At 39.9% G+C, this 17,813-nt stretch overlaps 1 protein-coding gene across 4 annotated transcripts in view; it reads right to left on the bottom strand.

Annotated features, from left to right (window-relative positions):
* Window positions 1-1,580: 1,580 nt before the first annotated feature.
* The window catches only part of LDLRAD3 (low density lipoprotein receptor class A domain containing 3), a 108,129-nt gene continuing 91,896 nt past the window's right edge, over window positions 1,581-17,813 (bottom strand). For 2 of the 4 annotated variants that reach the window (XM_074584279.1, XM_074584280.1), the window contains exons 5-6: window positions 4,753-5,098; window positions 2,005-3,078 (exon numbers count right to left, since the gene is read on the bottom strand). In XM_074584279.1, the coding sequence (XP_074440380.1) occupies window positions 2,820-3,078; window positions 4,753-5,098 (605 nt within the window). In that variant the 3' untranslated portion in view covers window positions 2,005-2,819. Of the gene's footprint in view, window positions 3,082-4,752; window positions 5,099-17,813 lie in introns of all 4 variants that reach the window. The other 2 variants (XM_074584277.1, XM_074584278.1) reach the window with 2 other exon arrangements.

Raw genomic sequence — 17,813 nt, 5'->3', positions numbered from 1 at the left:
AAGATAAATACACCCTTAGCTGGAAGGGAAAACGTCACACCATTTAGAATGTTTTTTCTTTCTTTTTTTTTTTTTGTAAAGTCCAAATGGATTATCTTAATGCAAAAGTTACATGAATATATACAACCTGAAAGAGTATCTTGAGAGATATATATATATATATATATGTACATATATGACAGTGACTGACACAGAAGGCAGAAGCAGCAGGCTATGTCCACGCTTTACCTGCTTCTTAGCAATGCAAGGCAATGTTTTTCAGATGCCACAGGCAAATGATATTTGGTTTGCACAGACCCTGGTGTCTTAGAATACACATGTTGAAATACAGTCCCCATTGCGTGAGGGATATGTGCGACCTAAGTTACACTGGACACGATGATTTAGCTTCACTAATACAATCTTAGGCAACTTTAAAATTAAAAAGATGTCTAATTCTACTACTGCAAACTCTTCAATAATATGTTTTAAAGACCAATATAATGTTTTAAAAACTGCAACAGAAAAACGTTAAGGGTAATTCTGATACAGCACCACGTAGCTCTCTTACAGAGGCCTAGCAGAACCTTGACAAAAGGCAAGAGGGACGGCAGAGCCCAAAGCTCAGAGGAGACATCCCTGCACCCACCTTTGCTGTTAACTCAGCTATGTACCTGAGTTTAACCCACCTGTAAAACACAGAATAACTGTCTGCTATGTGACAGTGACAACAGTCTGCCAATCAAGTCAGACGGAGTCATTAATTAGCCAAGTCACGCTTTGTGAAGGACAGCATAATTAATTAGATTGCCTGAGCTCCCAGCAAGGATGAAATGTGACCCAGTGCTGTACATTGTTTTACAAGGACCTAGGATCACCTTCACCAACACACTTCAAGACAGGCTGCCTAAGCTTGTAATGAAAGGCTGCCATTAATCTGCTTCCAAAGTCAGCCAGGCCCATCAGCATTAGAATTCTCCAGCGCTCCCCACTCTTACGTCTCATTCCTGGAATAACCTGTGCTTGTAAATCCGTCTGGCCCCTGCCTCTTACATACCATGGCAGTAGACTCCAGAGCTGGAAATGAAAAAAAAATACTACAAAAAAAATTCAGGTGTATGTGTGGGAACTGAGACAGACCTCGAGTCACTCCCCTACATACACTCAAGCTCAAAAATTCTTGGGTTCCGAGCATATAACCTTTGGACATAAGAAGTTACCTTAGAAAGATGGGGGGAAAGAAAGCAGAAGGTGTGGGCAGCCATCTTCCTTCATTTCCATTAAACAGCAAAGTCTGTTTAATGACACTGTTCATTGCATGGAAGGAGGAGTGGGAAACATGTCTGACAGACAAATATAAATAATTTTTCAAGGCCAATTTCCCTTGGGACAAGAGGAAGACACTGCATTGTTTTTTTGTATACTGAGCACAAGCAGAGCACTGCAGTGGCATTTAAATTCACAGCTAACCTTGCCTCCTGCCACTCTGCATACCTCTGAGATGCTTTCACATGGGTGATTCAACACTGTGCACTGAAACACACTTCACAGGAGACCATTCCAAGAGTCAGGACAAAACAGACACAAATAATTCTTTTTTTCTGCAGAAGCTAGAATTTCAACCAAACAAACATGAATAATGGCAAACTCCATAAAAAGCAAAGAGCATATCATCAGTGAAACCTTGACATTTTAGAGTTCTACTGGTCCAGTAGAACTAAACCTATGCAAAATACACTACTTACATACATACACATAGCATTAAACATGTATATCCATGCATGTACGTATACATGCTGTAAAACAAGGCTGACAAGCCCACCAGCTTTCACTACATGACTTGCTTTCAGCTATTTTACACATATAACAAACTAGTCATTCACATTAAAGCTTTCTGTGATGGGTGTTTGCCTCTGGCTGGTTTTGGTGTTCAAGATTTAGCTGAAACCAGGTTGGTTTTGGTTGGGTTTTTTTGTTTTGTTGTTTGATTGGGTTTTGGTTTTGTTTTTTTTTTCTTTTTTTTTTAGGAAGGAACACATGGACAAATGTTGTTTTGCCACACTTGAAAAGAAGTCTTGCGCTGGTTTGTTGAGAAGCTTCAGTGCCTCTGTACTCAGCCTTGAAGTTTCACAGATAAGCCAACTCCTGTGGCGTTCCTGAGAAAAACCATGCAAATTTGTCCTAGATATTAGCAATTGGGAAAAAAACCCTCATTTGCTCAGTTAGAGAGTTGTTGCATCTTCACAAGCTTAAACTTTGAAAATTACATTCACAGTTAGAATGTTCCAGACCATGAAGAAAAGGGTCAAGCAGGACATTTTCTGCAATGTGAGCACCACCAGTTGGCTAGCATTGGGCACCAGAGCTCCAAGCAGAAAGACTGCCTCTCATGTGCTTCAGTGACCACCAGTTGGCACCAGGCAGTAAGAAGAAACAGCTCACGCATCGACAGAATGGTAGGCAGTCTGAAAACCAAGAGTCCTTCTGGCATAGTTTTTGTGTGCAACATCTGTATGTATTATACATGCATATATATACATTCATATACAGTAAATAGTCCAAGAAATACATCACATCAGTTCTTTGACAAAGCACTGATGTTTGTCTTACTAGTCTGAACTGGAACTTGCTCATAAAAATACTGTGGAGAGCTGATGTAACTCTCACAGCTGGGTCTTTGATGAGCCCAAAATGCAAAACTCAAATATTAACTTAGTGTGGATTCAAATCAAGTCATCATTCAGGCACATGTACCCCTGAAACCTATTAGCCACAGCAGATTAACCCATACAGACTTGAAAAAGTAAATGCCTTCCTGCCCATCCCAAATACCGGAGCAGTTACACTTCTCTTTCAGCAATGTGGTTAACCAGTGAATCGCTTTGATCTGCTGTCCTCTCGAGAAGAGTTCTGTGGCCATCCATGCTGCCATGGATATCTCTTGTCCAACTGCCGGCTGTGCCCAGAGGGCTTCCTGCCATGGGGGTGTCTGTGCTCACCAAGCTTCCTGTCCGAGATCGGTAAGGAGGAAGATCTGGCTGATTAGGGGATTCAGATTCAGAACAGTAAGGCGGTGGAGGGAGGTCAAACCAAGGTGGTCTGCTGTAAGAGACACAGCATAGTAAGAGGTTACTGAAAACAGTCGTACAGAAGAAAGTACGTAGTTTTCCAATTATGAAAAAAACAAACAGCATTTCTTAGCTTTTCCATGATGACAACTATCAGGAGATCTCAAACAGACCTGCCTACATTATTCAGGTCATCCCAAAATATCCACAGCACCACTGGGCACCAAGGTTTCTGGTCAAGCTGCAACATAGCTAATTACATCCTGCTTAACGCTCTACACTCTGATTTTCATGGGTATGCACTTAACAACAAATCTTGGCTTACCCTCAAAGACAGCTGCAAGAGGTGAGACTTTTTCCTGTATAATATTTACACAACCTGAGAAAGTGCTTTAAAAGAAATAAGGTAAGTAGTGGATTTACACCTATAGATGATGATGTGAACACCAGAAAGGTCTGAGGAAAACTCCATTAAGTGACAGAGATTAATAGCTTATGGTCTACAAATAAATAATGAACTGAATTCTCCACATGACAAATAACTTTTGCTGTCACGATATCACTTGCAGACCAACTACTATGTAGGCACAGACGAGATGAGTACTGGATTCAGGAAAACAGTTTTTTGGTTCTAACAGTAAACAAGTAAAGGGACTGAAAGGTTTAGCAGATTGATAACAGGTCCTGGGAGCAATTAGCTCTAAAATTGCTGATGCTTTGTATCAGCCCAGGTGAGCAGTGATTACAAGCTGGACTGCTGTTCATTTAGTTGTCCTTACTAATGAAAAGATATCATTATTATGAATGTCAACATTAAGACAAGGGAGCTGCTGCCAAATGCAGGGGAGAATAAGAATGTAAAGATTATACCATCATTCTTAGATCCCAGAGTTTGTACTAAAAAATACTGACAGTGTGACAGTGAATGGTCTGGATCATTAAAGTTCATACCAAGCCCTTTTTATGTACAGAGGATGTCAGTCTAGAGAGTTTTGTCTGGAAAGACTTTACAAACAGAGGTTAAAATTAAGGTTAATTATCTACAAATAAAACCAATGTCCTAAGTACAAAAATATCATAACTCAAACCACACCCATCCAAAAAAACCTACAAAGCACTTTCAGCTATTTAAAATGAGAACAGCACTTTCCATTTCAGAGTCCTGTTCTTTTCTTCTATTGGTAAAGGGAAAGCAGTGCAGACTAGAGAGACTATACAATTTCTTTATGCAAGAATTGAAGACCTCTAACTTTTATATACTTATCGCATACGAGGGTAATTTTTTTTTAAATAGTATGACCTATAACCTAGTTGGTTTTTGGCAAAACTCCACTTTCAGCTTTCATGTTTTGATTCCAGACTGGCACAGGATATCACTACTAGACAAGGGATACATTTCTTTGCATTCTCCTACCATCCTCAAAATCTCTACTACCAACAACATGCGCTAAGAGAGCATGACTTAAGTTTGCCTTAAATCCCTTTAATACCAGTAACAGTAAGAGACCTGAGGACCGCGAATTTTTCATGTGCAGGGGGAGATCAAATTTGCCCAAATTTGGCGCTGTGCATGTGACAGAACTGCAACACTGTACTTCTGTCAAAAGCAGTAGTAAGAATAAATGGGAAGCAGAAGCACAGATTAACAGAGCTGCAAGCAGTAGCGTGCAACTTTCATGAGCACAGAATTAGCTTCTGTACATACCTTTGGTCGAGCACAGCCTCTGAATAGGACGGCGGAGAGTCCAGGTCCACTGGTCTGTGGTAGGCCTGGTTGGACATGTACTGGATCCCATTGTTGACATTGTAGGTGACGCTGCAGTGGTGTGGGTGATCGAGGACCACCAGTCGGGACAGCAGGACAGGGTGCTGCAGTCGATGCACTGGCAGGGTCATGAGATTGTTGCGTTTACGTTGGTGATGCAGGACTAAGGCAAGAAAGGCCACCACGAGTACGAAAATGACAGAGCTACCAATGATGGCATAGGTAATACTAGGGTAGTAAAGCAGCTGATTTTCCGAGGTCACGTAATCTTGGCCGCTGCCTGCCTCTGCAAGACAAAAGGAAAAGGAAGCCTGAGATACAATATAAAATTGTTTCAATATAAAACTGCTCTTAAGCTATGCTGTGTTTTCCACTAACGCACTGTGTGACAAAAGTGAGTTTTCCTTTTTTCTTTGGATTGTGGAAAATTAGCTTATTAAGAGCATGTGCATGTAAATCAGAGATTGGCTGACTATCACTCAGTCCATCCTCACCTGCATTAAGTGCCAGCATATAAAGTACTAAGGAGAGACAAACTGAGAAAGAGGAAAATACACACTGTAGTAGGAAGCATGTGCACTATCATGGGAGTATCTCTCCCAACCCTACCAATTAACATTAACTTTTTGTTTCCAGAGGTGAGACACCCAATTCCAAGGCATAAGCACAGTACCTCCGCTGTACCCGGCAAACCATACTAGAATCAAAGATGTAAAAGGCCTAATCTTCACTTTCAATGATAACTTTCAGTGCAATCAAAGTTTACATAGAGTTTATCAAAAAAGGCAGCAACTACATCCTGTGCTCCACAGATCTAACAGTCCAAAATGAGTACAGGAGAAAATATAGACAGCTGCTGAGTAAAGGGTGGTTATTTGGATGTTTGTGACCAGAGTACCACCTGCCGGAAAAAATTCAAAAGAAGAAAGGGTGTTGGAACAGCAAAAACAGCAATGTAAGCCTAGTAGATGTGATACCAGTAAGAGAAATGAAAGTCTAAAAGCAAAGAGTGCAGTGAAATAAGTGGATAGTAAACAAAACAAAACAAACCCCCCAAAGTAAACTAAAAAAATGGTTAGGATAGAACAAGATAAGGAAAAGAAAAAACATGAGCTGGGCTGATGCCATGAAAGATCACAAAGGTGAGCGTCAATTTGAGATGGAAATGGTGAAGGGAATGGTTGGAAACGGTGAGTGGCAGGGTGCAGGAGCAGAAGCATGACCTCAAGTAGCAGTATTAGAGGGATAATGAGAAGAATAAGAAGACCAGATCAGAACAGGTACTTCAGACAGCATATAGTATATGCTTTATTTGCAGGAGGCACCGAGGAATTGGCAGTTACTGGGAATTGTAAGAGAAGTTACCGTTGGATTTGTTCAGTCATGATACAGAAGAAGGGATTCCCACCCGCGCTCTGGGCCCAGATAAGCAAAATGGTAATGGAATAATGACTGTGGACAACATCTGAAGTGATCTTGAACAGCATGCAAATCTTATAAGAAAACACAATAAAAGGCAACAAAATGCAAAGGAGCAAAGAAGCTCAGAGAAGCAAAATGGCATAAACACACTGACATGACCCTGTTGCACTTGAGGCCAGCACCAGCACCACAGAACCGTGTTCCTCTGACTCCATTTCAGCCCCCTGCTTACGAGGTCATACAGCCTTTGTGTACTGTTCTCTTTTTTGGGGGGAGAATTTCCATTTCTGTGCAGGCTGTAACTCCTTATAGCCTCAAAAAGAAAAATACTATTCTGATATAAGACATTCATCTACCTCAAGAAAAATGAGAGGCTGAGTAAAAAACAAACAAAACAAACCCAACCCCTTGGCCTCCAAAATCCACACAATTGCAAGAGGACTATCCATCCAAATTCTTCATTTCCTACTGCAGAAGGCTGGGACAGTAAATCTTAACATACCATTTTCCTTTCTTTGGTCTGTCAGCTAAAACTGGTTTTTGGCCACTCAGAATTGCAACTTACAGATTTCTCTGGCAACTTACAAATAATGAAATATATACTAACTGTGTATCACCATAAAAGTGAAGAACTTTCCTCAAGCACCCTTTGTTCTGCATCAAGATGCTTTGCGTATTTTTCTCAGTATTTGATTTTGGTAATTCACTTCCATGGTTAAACACCAAACCACATTTTCCAGCATCACTAAAAATAACTTACGCATTAGTTAGGTAAGACAACATTAAATGGCTAATCCTTTAAACGTCTACAGTTTAAATCATAGATTTTTTTAGCAAGAAGGGATGAGATGGGAAAGAAAGACTGTACCAGAACTAAGAGAACATGATTATTGGTCCTGCTACTGACTACAAAATCTACCACTCTTAAATAGAGCTCTTTTACTGGTGATGCCACTACAATCAGACCAGAGCTTTGCAGGCCAGCTGCAAGCCACAGTTTTCTTGTTACCTGGTGTCACACCTCAGTGAGGATCCTTACTAAATTTATTTACTTGTGCAACTGTGCTGGAGAGAAGGCAGAAATCATTGTTGCCAGTCAACACTACATCTCTGGCTCACTTGGCAAAGTGAACAAAGTCTGCATGAAGCATGTAAATCACAGCAGAAGGGAGGAAAGGAATTTACGTGCATTAGTAATTTTAATTACAGCTCATCACATATTGCCGTGGCTTCTTCGATACACTCCTGAAATTCACCAGCTGAGAAATGAATTCATGTCAGGTATCATGGACAAGGGCCAGTGTAGGGAGTATAGTGACAAGCAGATCATTTTTATGCAACCATCAACAAGTTTATTTGCAAGGAATGATCTATGGGTGAATACCACTACCTGCAATTCTTCAGTGCAAGGAAGGTAAATATATTATGACATCCCAGTAAAATACCACAAGACTTTCATTCAACTTGGCTCACTGGTTACAGTGCATTGGCATAAGACTTTTATGCATAAGGCATAAGAGAACAGGATGCCTTTGTAGACCTGATGAGACCTAATTAATTACCATGGGATCATTCTGCAGCAGCACAGTCCCTTCTTTTTATAATCTCCACCTTATTAAAAGTGAAGAAAAATGAGATAAATTAATTATCCATCTGTTTAGGATAGTATCTTCTAGGTCCTGCATGAAAAGCGTCTATAAATCCGAACAGATTAACCAGACTGCTGAAGAAAAAATATTTTGACAGAAGTCATAGAATCATAGAATTGTTAGGGTTGGAAGGGACCTTAAAGATCATCTAGTTCCAACCCCCCTGCCATGGGCAGGGACACCTCCCACTATATCAGGTTGCTCAGAGCCCCATCCAGCCTGGCCTTAAAAACTTCCAGGGATGGGGCTTCCACCACCTCTCTGGGCAACCTGTGCCTGTGTCTCACCACCCTCATGGTGAAGAACTTCTTCCTAACGTCCAGCCTGAATCGACCAGATGGGACCTGATGGCCAGCTTTAGGACAGCTTGAAACAAAACCTGGTTTATCTGGTTTTATGATCCTTTTCATACAACAACCCTCCTATCTTGCAGAGATTTTGGGTAAATTTGCAGTTAACATGGTGTTTTGAAGCTTTGGGATTACTGTGGCTAAAGAAACATCATTTGTTTACCAGTAACACTCTATTCGTTTTCAGGTTGTTAGATCTGTTGCTTGTATTGCCACTGTATTGTTCACTGCATCTCTGAGAACAAGAGCAATCTAAGGGCATGCCTACACTAGGGACCACTGATCTACGTAGAGACCTCTGAACCAGAAGTATAGCCATGAAGGTGCTGTTTTGAATAGTGCTATCTGGTGCAGTCTTTGAACCGCCCAACACAGCAATATTGCTTTTTGGGATCTAAATTAGCATCTCCATCAGTTCAGCTCATTCTAGCTTGTGTGTCTCTAGCATGGAGCTGCACTGAGGATTACAGATAAGTGAACATGAAAGAATCTGGTTTATCTGACAAGTGCTCTTTCTTGTGCCCCGGCCAGTGTTCAGTACTTTGCATAGAGACTCTCTCTCTCCCCATGCAAAGAATCCAGCTCCCTAAACATGCATATTCTTTATACCTTTTCAGGAAAAGACACAGAGCGCACCAATATCTCTGAGACAGATTCTGCCTAGGAAGATTCATCTATCATTGAAACACAGTCTTCTTCCACCACCTTAACAACCTTTTTCTTGCCCTATAGGTGGGTTTTCTCGGCCAAGAAGACGTAACGTTAAGATCCCTTAGCAAAACACGCTCACAAGTGAAGTCCAGTGGTATTTCACTTCTGCTGTGGGGTAGTTTAAACCAAGAAAGACCAACTTGCATCCAACCTCCCTTTTCTAGCAAAGTCAGTACATCCAAGCCTGCAAAAGACGAAAGTAACGTTTCCCATTCAAGGAAAAGAAATGAACTGCCCTTAATGGTCTTCCAAAATAATGCTCTGTCAAGAAAACTGCTCTATAGCACAGCTAAAACAAAAGCAGAACTATCAGTTTTGCATATAAGAGACTTTGACTTTTCTTTGTCTTAGTATATATCTGATCATGTTGAAATAAATAACTTTTTGGTTATTGGTAACATTCTGGTTTTTTGTAGAGACAGGTGAGTATACAGAGGTGTGGAAGGGAATGATGGGTATCTAGCTGAGACTGCTCAGTGAACCTCTATCCATTTTGTGCACTTCGTAATAGGGAGAAGGCAAGATACAAGAACACCTGAAAAATCTTAGCTGGACACGCACAACTACTTTAGAAAGAAAAAGCCATGACTCTTTAGTTCTGCTCTAGTAACTTTCAGCAAAGGTTTACATATCACAGAAGTCATTGAACTGAATTTCTTGATAATTAAGTCATCTTCTCCCAGAAGAAGCAGGCATTATCCAGGCAGGTTTAAAAAGTTATGTCTGCTCTGCTATTAAATGCAAATTCACAAAAAAAAGGTGAATGAGCATGCTAATTTAGCTTAAATTCATGGAGTATTCTTTTGTGCCTTTTTTTTTCCCCCTTAAGAAGATCTATGTTTTCTAATCACACCACATATAAACAAGTTTATCAATGCCACTTATGCCTACTACACTTTATTACCTGGGAAATACTGAATTTGCAGATTAGAGATTTTTTGAATGTAAAAAGCTTTGTGAATAATTCAGGAAAAGACTAATAAAGGAAACATAACAGGTTGTGCTCAGAGGGCTATATTATTGACTGTGAACAAATTTGCTGTCTCAAAGTTTTTAAAAAGATGTGAGAGTAACTGCATTAAGTCTGCCAGACACAGGGACGAGTAGCTATTATTTTATCTTTCACAATCCTCTGCTCAAGCCTGGCTTTTCACAGTTCATCAGAGAAAAAGCTTTTGAAATACTTAATCTGAGCAGACATCTGTAGCCTTAATGAGCATGAGTCACGGTCCATCTCCAACAAAGACGCTACTGTAACAACACATTTAAATTCCAACTGGTTAAAGAGCAGAGCTGCAGCTTGGAAGGTTAAAGACGACAAAAATCAAATACAGACAGGCAGAGCCTCTGAACATTATTTACTTTTTGTGCTAGGAGTACCTAGGGCATCCAGCTAAGTCTCCAAAAGCTCTTAAATTTCTGATCCTTGATGATTTTATGTCCCACTAAAAGAAGTCTTATATAGATTTTGAGCACTGGACTTTCAGAATATTCTTCATTCTAGTGATGTCCTTTCTAACGCAGTTATCTTTTTTCCCTACTGCCCTTCTCCAAGCTACAAACAAGATCTAGCCCAGACAGCACAGCACCTTGCTTTCATGCAGTTCTGTGCTCAGTTACTATTAGTTCCCCTCCCCACGCATCTTCCTATTTCCTTTAGACACCCAAGACAAGGACTTGTTTTCAACTGCGTTCAAAGTGTGCTTTCTGCCCTGTTTTGGCTTCCACCCTTTAAGGCACAGAAGAGAGATTTGTTAGTTATACGTACTAAACAGACCTTATCTGTGGGAACTGGCCAAAATAACACAATGTGATTACATCTTTGCTTACCAGGTACTTGGTAAATGGATAAGATTTCTGGGAAAGCAGCAGGATGAAACTCCAGCTCCTTCAAGGTACATCTACAACTGCGATGCCTCCACTTCCAGACAACACTGATCTGCACAGATGTCCTGGCTCAAAATGGCACCAGGTTATTCTGTGTTTCACCCTGTGCTAATCACGAGTATGCCTTATACCCAGGGACCAGAACCACAGCAGCCAGCACATTCCCCGAGCTAAGTTGGAGCAGAGGGTGCCTCTATTCACAGCTCTTGAAGTTGCCTATCAGGTAATTTTCTCCACCTCTGCCTGGCTCCCTGCCCTGCTATCCCCACCTGAAAACTAGATAATGATGTTCTTGGGCTCTCAGGATGTTCTCCCAAGCTCTTCTGTACCAACAAGAACTACATTGTCCTCAAAAGTGTGTTTCGAACATTAATCAGAAGTCTAAATCCCACTGGGTGCTCTGTCTTTGCCTATTCTTTCAGGTGACTGAAAAGACATTCATGACCTTGCCTGCATAAACAGATTAGGACATCTCGATACGGAGAACTTTCTATCCATATATATATTTGTTTAATCATTATTGGTATTAGTGGAGTGCCTTGGAACTTTGGTAACAAAATAGGATTTCTATGTACAATGCACTGTACAGGCTCCAAGCAAGACGACGGCCATTGTTCCAAAGAATTTAAAGCCAAGCGTAAGCCTTATAGTTATAAGCCTATACAACTAACTAGCAAGATACAGATAAACCTCAAGACAGTATTAGTCAGCAGAATTAGCAGCAGTCTCAGCACAACTCATTCAGCGCATCAGAATGAGTGTGTTACCCGTGCCTTCCTCCTCAGACTTAACCCCCTCATCCTGACCACAAGCAGTGCTTTCAAGTCTTTGCAGCTGCTGAAAGAGCATCTGAGTCATCAGACAGAAGATCAAGAGCCTCCCCTCTCACATGTCCTCCTTTTTATCTTCTGCAGAGTAGGATAATTATTCCATGCGCTTTACACATCGAAGTTTAAACGTTAAAAAAAAAAAGGAAAGCATCAAACTGAGCAAATAAGTAGAGAACTAAGAAATACTTAGCAGTAGCCATGGGAACTAAAGATCTAAAATTAACTTGTCAGCAATGTAAAAACCTGCAAGGCCAAAATCTGCCAGCAAGCACAGAAACAAAAGGTCCAGGCTTGGCAGCTAGGTGGAGGCCAAGGAGGAAATTAAAATGTTACTCAAATGCACGCTGACATTGATCTAAGCAGCACCTCCTGGACATGGGGTAGCCCAAAAGACTAGTGGTGTAATTTGATTAATTCACAGCCAGTACAGAAATTACACTCAAAAGCAGGGCAGAATATGAAAAGGATTAACTTTCCCCCAATAAAGCCCTCCCTTCTAAATGGAGGGGTTCAGTTACTTCTCTTTATCTCCTCTTTCTCCTTTGAAAATTGAGGGTCACCATCAAGAAGACTGACAAGAAGTTAGTTACCATACACTTCTCAATATTTTATGACAGGAAGATGCCACTCAGCAAGAGCCTGATGCACTGAAAGCTCTAGGGGCTTCTACTACTATTGTCCTCGCAGTCACTCAATTAAACTTGTTCCGCAGAACGAAAATCTCAAATAGCAGTGCCACTAAAGGGCTCTTTGGTGGGCCAAGCTTATGAAATAAAACAAGAACGTGCTTCAAAGAAAGAAAAACTGTATTGTCTTCGCAGCATAAATGTGGTCTTGGTGCTCTTGCCAAGACCTTTGACAAAAGCAGCATCCCAGGCTCTAGCCCCAGTGTTTGCACTGAGGCCGAGTTGGAGATAACAGCAATTGATCTTTCCCCTTAATCTCCAAAGAGATATTCCGCACAATACTCCCCAACTGCAGGAAAAGTCCAGATTTTGGGTCTCTAGTTGCTGTGTAATCCACTGTGTACAATTAATGAGTAGTACTGTATAGTCTTGAAAGTTAGAACAAAAGAATGTTTTAATGGAAAAGTTAACAAAACTGTGAAATTCAACCAGCAAGACCCAAGCGGACTCACAGTTAGCCTCCAACATCAGCTTTATCTTCACTTCTTTAACTAACGGCATAACAAGTATATTTTATACCAAATATATATGTGTATGTGTGTATATATATATAAATATAAAAATTTTCTACCAAATACCTTGGGAACACTGGCAAATTTATATGCAAGTGCACCTTCTTTTGCAAAGGCAAATTGGAATAACGGAGCTCTGAGGTACGTAAGAGCCTGGACATTATATCAGCTCCCTGCTAGCACAGAAGCATGTTCTACCTTGATTTATTTTGAAAGGTCTTAAGCAGTTTCAAGTCAAAAGTATGAAGGAAAAGAAATTTGTCAAAGGCCATGGGTGCCTTTGCCTTTCCTATTCCAGTCTGACTCTGAGAGTTTAGAATCCAAGTTTCCATGACATGCTCTGCTAACATTCCTTGCTATTATTTGAATATCTAGGAGGAAAAAAAAAACCATCTCAAAACAAGAAGTAAACTAATTACAATGAAAATCAGTGGATGAAATGCTTGTGTTTTTATCATGTACCAACCCTGAAACTAAATTACACCACATTGCAAAACTGTTACCAATTTATCTCGGGTGATCTACATGGCTGCAAAAATGCACATTATTTCAATGGAATGGAAAAAGCTGAATGTGGGATGCCGTACAGGACAGACAGATGAATCGCATTTTTACAGCATTTATTCTGGAGGTTGGTAAGAAGAGACACACACTGTTGAGCTAGAACGTGCACATTAACTTTTTCCTAGATACCGCCTTAGTGGTATGGAGAGCTGGTGCATAAGAAGGATAATAAGGCTTGAAGAGATGCGTGCAGGGTTTACCGAGCCTGCAGAGTCAGCTATACTTGGCAAGGAATAGTGCTTAAGCATGATTTAGATATGCTGTAAAGTAAGTTTTTAATCAGCTTTTAAATTTAGTCTAATCATTCAAGGACTGTATTTTTGAAAAAGCGTTAGCAAAAAGTCCATACCCTGTCTTATATATACTATTATAAATCCTATTTTTTTCTAGAATTGTGAAGAGGAAGAGATATTGTCAGATACACAGTCCATAAAGCTTCACTCGTTCAAGATAGCATCCTAATGATTTAGAAACCATTAGCAGGTTGTGATCTTGAGTAAAAAAAATAATCAAATCAGAACGCAGAGACAGACAACACCTGCTAGGTCACCTAATCCTTTTCCTAGGGTCACATTTCACATCACGCATTCATACCTACCCAGTGTCCCTTCACTGACTGCTTCTAGGATGCAACAGAGGAAATGGGTGGCAAATTCATTCTAGCAAGAGACCTGCAGGCTGTCCTGTCTGCCTCTAGGAAGCAAAAGGAGAATGGAGAGGAAAGCAAGACCAAGATAATTGAGTGGATTTGGTCAGATGTGCAGCTGAAACTAAGACGGATCTCAGTGCTTGCACCAAAGAAAGCACCTGTTTGAAGTTACATCATGAGACACTTTGCTTCTTAAAGCTATTCTGACTTTGCATTACAATCATTTTGACACACAAACTAGTGTTCCCTTCCAGCTACAAGCTCTGTAAACTCAGTGTAAACAGCAAGAAAGTCTTGCCAAACAGTGGCCTCAGTAGTTTCACTATGTTCAGGTTACACCTTTAGGAAAGTCTTAACAAACACCATACTTGGTTGCAAATCAAACTCTAAATCTTTCCTTTAATGTTATAAAAAAAGAAATAAAGCATAAAACACAACAGCAAAGATGACAACAATTGGTTGTGAAAGTAGCTATTGCATAGTGTTTGGCCTTCATGATCACAAGACACAGACTATCAAATGTCAGAGAAAGAGAGGAGGAAGGAAAAAAAAGAAAGAGAAGCAAGCAAGGAAAAAAAAAGAGAAGCAAGTGAGGAAAAAAAGGAAAAAAGCTGCATTTGAAAGCTAGTGTACACAAATGGGACACTGACAAGCATCTGGAAGGCATTAACAACTGGAAGAAGATAAACTTGTGCTTTTCATTCTCTGCTAAAAATCTCACCTGATCAGAAAATGTGACACTGAAAATAGGGAGTGGGAGGGAACCATTCAAAGGCTGTAGCTGCCAGTGTTTCATTACAAAACGGAAAGCTTTTCATGGGGACCCTAAGGGCTCTGCCCTGGTACTATTCGATAACTACCTGAATGACAAAGTAGAGAGAATATCCTTACTCAGCTTGCTGATAGGCACAACACAAGCACCCTGCTAGACAAGATTAAAATTCAAAATGATCATCAAATAGCAGAGACGGTCAGGATCACATGAAGTCAGGTGTCACAAGAGAATAGGGTGTTAACTGGCAATGAAAAACACAACCCCAACAGTACCCAGCCCTAGCAAGGTGTCTGCTGGGACACCTTGCTCAGATCCAGCTCAGGACATCACACTTCAAAAAAAAAAAAAGCAAAGTTGAATCAGAGCTTGGTGGAGAACAACATGATTTATCAGATATCTGTAAGACACTAAGAAGAAAGGTTGTAAGAATCAGGGTTGTTTAGGCTGAAGGAAAAAGATTGCAAGGAAGCTTTCAGTATTTTCAAATACAGAAGTTTGAAATTAAAGAGAATCAAAACAATGCCTGCTCCTACTAACAATATAAACTCAGTGCTTTCAAAAGCTGCGGGAAAGTGTCCCAAATGACTAACATGAGAGATCTCAGCTTTATTTCATGCACCTAATTGAATACAGCTGCTACCTTTGTCTGTGGGTGAACAGTGGTCGCACCACGTGCCTCCGTGCCTTTAGATCTTCAGTTACCCTGACCACTTCTATGGCTTTTCTGCAGAACATCAAAAATCCTACAAATTTTAAGTAACTACATGCCAAGTTGTATCTGAACCACTTACCCCCAAAGACAAAGTACCACAACGACTTACTAGCAACATCCTAAGCATGTGTGTAGCTCTGGTGTCATGTGCAGCTTGCTAAGTGTCAAGGATAATGAAGCACTGGAACAGATTGCCTTGAGATAACAACAGACTAGATGCCTCTTTGGAGGTACCTTGAGACCTCCAATATTACAGAATGTAGATGCTGGCCTACAGCCTCCCAAGAAATTAACAAAACCTCCACCCCTGTCAATCAAATCACCCAAAACACCCCATAAACCCCAAATCTGTATTATTTCTCCACGCGATCTGACAAACCTGAATTAGTTTCACCAAGTCTGACTTCAGACAAAGGGAAAAAAGAACGAAAACACCATCTAACAATGAGGATAGATCTCCTCTTTTAAAGAATTTCATCTCACTTGTTGCATGATTCCATCCTACTGCCAAGTTCAGTAGAAGTTCATACTTCATTGACAAATCTATAAATTCTAAAAGCCTTAGAAGCTAACCATGCATTCGCAAAGGAAGAAGGAGCTCACGTCCTCCTTTAACGCGTAGAAGAAACTTGGATAGCTTTTCTTAGCGCATGGACTCAGCATAACACTTCAGACAGTAAATCAAGATATTATAGTACCTGGGACTTTATCCAGAACCTTCATTCCTCTTTCTGAAATACACATTATAAAAATTTTGGTCTCACTTCAGCAAGTTTTCATATAAACAAATTAATCAAAAAATGTCTTTAATTACAGAATGAAGAAACTTGCTGCACTTGATGAAATGTTGTTCATTCAGCACTGACAAATACAGCCTAATGAATGGGAGAGTGCCACATTTTACTCTCATTGAAGATGTAGTCTGGCTTTTTGTTTCCACAGAGATTGTGGAAACATTTCTTTTCCCTTTGACCCTGTCTGTCTGACTGACTGAACTAGCCATACTGAATTGTGCAATTCTTGATATGAAAAGCATATGTACAATGCAAGAAAGAAAAACGTATTTTAAAATTTGTATTAATAGGCAAGAATCATAATTATTAATCACTATGTCAAGATAATTACTGTATGCAAGGACAAATGAAGGGATTTTTGATAGCGTACTTACAGTTCGCATTCTGCATGGAAAGACTGGAGGCAAATAATAATGATTAGTACAGCTAAGCATAGTTTAAAAGGCACTGAATTAGCTAATGCGTCACATGAAAATGGACTGTTATTGACAGAATCTTGGTGTAATGCATAGCAGTGGTAAAGAAGGTTAATAGAGAACTGGCTTATCACAAGCAAAGGATATTAAACATATTGTTGCATGATTCTACAAAACCCCAATGAAACCACGTTTGAACGCTGGCCAGCATATTTGAAGACAGACAGAATTAGGTTGGTGAGTACAGCATGAGAAACAAAGATGATGAATGGGGAAACAGGGCTTAAATATCAAAAGAGAAAAAAGTAGGATTTATTTAGTCTTGCAAAAAGATGATTAAGAGGAGACATGATTGAAGCATTTATAATAGCCATGGGTTATAAAAATTAAGGTCAGTGACTCATTTTTAGATTGTTGGGCAGACCAGAACTAAAGGCAACAAGGGTAAATGGGAATAGATGCAGGACAAATTTAACAATACATTTCACAGAAAGATGAGAAAATAAGTGAAATGATGTTTTGTGACTATATTCAAACAAAAGCTGGGTGACTGCATAGAATACGTGCTGGAGAATAACCACATCATGTGGGAAAAGCATCTAGGGAGCACCTTTTGTAATAGTTGAGACATGTTTCCATACACACACACGTAAGAGAATCTGCAGCTATTTTAAAAATCATTGTTAAAACAAAAAAGGGAAAGAGTTTACCTAATTTCAAACAGGAAGGAACAAAAATATTTACTATTATTCCTTTATAGTACAGATGCAAATAACTAACTATGCTATTTCTTTATAGTACTCTTCCTTCAAGTATTTACAGAAAAATCACAGAAATGTTACAGTAATCTAACAAGATAGGTAAACATATTCCTTACTAAAACGCAAGGCTTAAATTAATAAAATGATTCCCCTAAAGTTGCAGAGCTAAAAATTGTCAGCCAGAGTCAGAAATGGGAGTTCTCGGCTTCCATCAGCCATACCCTGCTCTCCACACACACACTTTAAGAAATTATTTACTTTCTCTTTACTGTTATAAAGGAGG

Source organism: Larus michahellis, chromosome 4 (genome assembly GCF_964199755.1).
Source record: "Larus michahellis chromosome 4, bLarMic1.1, whole genome shotgun sequence".
NCBI classification, from domain to species: domain Eukaryota; kingdom Metazoa; phylum Chordata; class Aves; order Charadriiformes; family Laridae; genus Larus; species Larus michahellis.
This window is presented reverse-complemented; position numbering and strand designations above follow the sequence as displayed.